Below are 3,592 nucleotides of genomic sequence, written 5' to 3' on the forward strand. Positions count from 1 at the left end.
ATACATAGCATGCATTCTTCACAACTTTGACATATCCTAACGGATGGGAAGAGGTAGTGCTATATAGATGGCTAAGAGTGTTCAATCCCATAAAAAAGATGCGATGAAAATTTGAGAACAGCATGTACAACGAAGATATAGAACCTAAAACCACTACAAACTACCTAAAACCTAAAGTCTAGATTATCAAATTAGTACTCTAGTTCTAGCTAAAATTAAGCAAAGGCTCAAGATGACTACTACAATAATAAAACCAGACAAAGGGACAAGATGAAACAAGGCTCAAGTCAATGTAGGTAAATTGGGTTTTTCCTTTCAAACACAATTTAAGCACAGCCAGAATCACTCCCCACAGTCCATTCACCCTCCAACAACTCCACTTATATACGTCAAACAACGAAAAAACAAAACTATAATTCCAAAAGACTCTTGACTTACTCAAACCAACAATCTCCGGAATATATTTACAACTTCAAATATCACATGCATAAAGATAATCCAATGAAAATTAACATAACTTTAACGAATTCAAAAACATCATAGTCGTATAAGGATTTGAAGCAAATCATATGGTACATTAAAAACATCAGGTAGTCAACCAAGGAAAGCTCAGAATACTTGGTAAATGATTACCCTTCAATCAAATAGTTTAGAATTTGGTATCAGGCCAATCTATGCAATAGTAGCACATTGTCCCCGAATAACTTCCTTTTCATCATTATCATCTCTCTCTCTCTCTGTCTCCCCTCTTTCTCTCCTTCCTTCTCTCTCTCTCACAAGCAGGGAAGTCAAGCTTTATTAAGAAACAAACTCCAATCGTGTCTTCTTTTTCCTTGAAGTCCGTCATTCCCTCCAGGGATACTAGACTCTCCGAGTAAGCGCAGCAACAGACAATATGGCATGATTTTGGTTCCTTCCCCATACTCTTGATTGCATGGGTTTGGAGATTAACACTGCATAGTTCCCGTTTGAAAACTCATAAATAAAGTATCACCATTTTTAAAACATTGAAACAAATGTTCTCCACTACCGGTATATAGTTAGTTCTTTACCAATAACCGGTCCAATAGACATCTTTCTCCAAACATCACATCTCTCGTTGAAAACATATACATCAACCGGTTCAGTTAGTAACACTTTCCGATTATAAACCATGACAGCAATAGAATCCTCAAAATTCATTATAACAGCATCTTGTTTTTGATCAATTGAACCAATTTCAGGCAACAGCCGAAAGATCTCGTTTTGAACATCAAACCAGATCACAGTGAGACGTGAATTTTTACCATTAGGTTGTACATTCAACCAATAAGGGGAACCACGGAAAACAACTTGCAGTGCAAGAGGAGGCACATAACCACGGAAAAGGAAGTTGGAGGGGGTGATCTTCTTCCAACAACGTTGTTTGCATGAATAGATATCCCCTACTAATGGTTGGTCTTCAATGGTAATAACGTACATAACTTTAAATCATTAGCAACTGAGTCGAAACCAAATCCAAAACAGTCTTCAATCAAGCCATCATGCTCTCTTTCCTCAAATCTACTAGGGAGAAGTGGGATATTGGCCAAACACTGCTTCGTAGCAGGATTCCATATTACAAATTCTATTCCTTCAAACTCGTGATGCCAATTATAAAAACACACTAAACCATTTACGGAGCCAATCATGGCTGTGGACCCTTGAAATAGAGACTCGTCTCTAGTCTCTTCATACTTTTTCCTTTCACTAGTCATAACAAGGAGAGAATCTTTGTTGGGATTAAGATCAAGATGAGACTTGATGAAATCAGGGTTATATGAGATGAGCAAATTCCAGGATTTACAAACTGATTTAAATCTCGAAACTGATTTTACAGGAAGTCGGGGCAATATCTCGGACTCGATGATTTCTGATGGAAGGAAAGAAAGATTGCAATATCTTTTGACAGCCATGTTGAAACAATACAATCGTACTTGTGTTTAATAACGACGAAACACGAATGTATGAATGAATGAATATATATAGGTTGTTTAGTAATTAGACGTAAATTCTCAACTCCGAACACATGCTCGGGAAGTACTTTTGTAGTACATTCTTTCTTAGTATTATTGTTATACAGCATAACAATAATACTAAGAAAGAAAAAAAACTACAAATTTTGTTAATTTCACAATTACAAAAATATAAAAATACATCAAATTCACATTCTAAAATAACTAAACAAAATTATATATATATATATATTATCACCACTAAAAATAAATTAACAAACATAATAATTTTTAAAAGAAAATAAAAAATTATAAAAATATTATAATTTTTTTTAAATCATCCGTGCATCGCACGGGTATAAAGCTTGTTCGACGTAAATTCTCTAACTCCGAACACGTACATACTCCGGAAGTACTTTTGTAGTACATTCTTAAAATCCCACGTGGCTTGTTGAGAAATAAATAAACGCGTGGTCATTTAATTAATTAAATTAATGAAAATTTCGAATGACAGTTTTATGACAGTTTATCGATCGCAAACTGACTACCGCACAAGTTTCTATTTACATATTACACGGTGCGGGTCCCAAATGTCATTTTTGGGTAAAATAGTCCTTAATGTCATTTTAAAAAAATATGACCCTAAATATCACTTCAAAACGCGGTCTTTTGTTCCGTTTTTTCTAAACCCAAAACACAGTCTCTATTTGCTTTTATTATTATTCATAATTTTCAACATGAAAAAGCGTGGATTCGTGTTATGTTTTTCAAATGTTTTTTTATTTTTTATGGTAAAACGGGGAATGGAGTTTGGTTTTTTTAGGAAAACTCATGTTCAAGTTCCGTTTTGCATTCTTTTTTTACCAAAAAATACTAGATAATGTTATATTTTTTAGCTTAACACGTTATTCTGAAGGATGTTTTATTAGTATTTTATTGATAACTATAAATATTTATAAAGTCCAAATTAAGAAATGGTGAACCTTAAAATATTAAAAATAGTTAATGATCACGATCGGTTCGGTTCCTAAGGTTTAGGCCGATCCCATATTAAATTAGGGTTTAGGCTCTACGGTTTAGGGCCTAAAGACCCTAAACCTTAAATCCTAAACTCTAAATTGGTGTACGTTTCATTAATTTATTTTTTAATATCTCTAAAACTCAAAAGGGATTGGTTTTGACTGGATCGGGTCGGGCCATATTTTCGGGCCAAGACTTTTTATGCATATGTAGTCTATAGTCACAAACTGCCTACCACACAAGTCTCTATTTATATATTATAGGCATCTCCAACTAAAATAGCTATTTTAATTAGTTAAAACAGTATAATGATAAAGCATATTTTAAAAATAATGTTAGTCATTATTTTTTAATTTTAATAATTTTATTTATATTTTATATCTATCTTTTGAAGAAAAAGAGGTTGTAAATGAATTATTATAAATATTTTTTTTAATTTTTTAAACATTAAACATATAAAAAACTAGTTAACAAATATTACCTATATATATTACAAAATATTTTCTAACTTTTGTTTAGTAAATCCTACATCCTTTTGTTCAGTAATCCGACGTCAAATCTGAACTCCGAACACATACATACTCCAAAAGTACTTTTGT

General features: G+C 32.6%; 1 protein-coding gene across 1 annotated transcript; it reads right to left on the reverse strand.

Annotated features, from left to right (window-relative positions):
• Nucleotides 1-1,026: 1,026 nt before the first annotated feature.
• Nucleotides 1,027-1,934, reverse strand: LOC141702192 (F-box/kelch-repeat protein At3g23880-like). The gene is made up of 2 exons (XM_074505889.1): nt 1,505-1,934; nt 1,027-1,439 (listed from the first exon to the last, which is right to left on the reverse strand). The coding sequence occupies exons 1-2, from the start codon at nt 1,932-1,934 to the stop codon at nt 1,027-1,029; spliced, it is 843 nt and encodes a 280-aa protein (XP_074361990.1).
• Nucleotides 1,935-3,592: the final 1,658 nt, after the last annotated feature.

The sequence above is a fragment of the Apium graveolens genome, unplaced genomic scaffold (assembly GCF_009905375.1).
Source record: "Apium graveolens cultivar Ventura unplaced genomic scaffold, ASM990537v1 ctg4748, whole genome shotgun sequence".
In the NCBI taxonomy this organism is placed as follows: domain Eukaryota; kingdom Viridiplantae; phylum Streptophyta; class Magnoliopsida; order Apiales; family Apiaceae; genus Apium; species Apium graveolens.

What these genes read in the sequence shown, in the direction of transcription:
- LOC141702192 (XM_074505889.1), bottom strand. Translation starts at nt 1,934, where the DNA reads ATGGCTGTCAAAAGATATTGCAATCTTTCTTTCCTTCCATCAGAAATC. An exon ending in TGATGGCTTGATTGAAGACT is followed by an intron (nt 1,440 to 1,504) that starts GTTTTGGATTTG and finishes TTACCATTGAAG; the next exon opens with ACCAACCATTAGTAGGGGAT.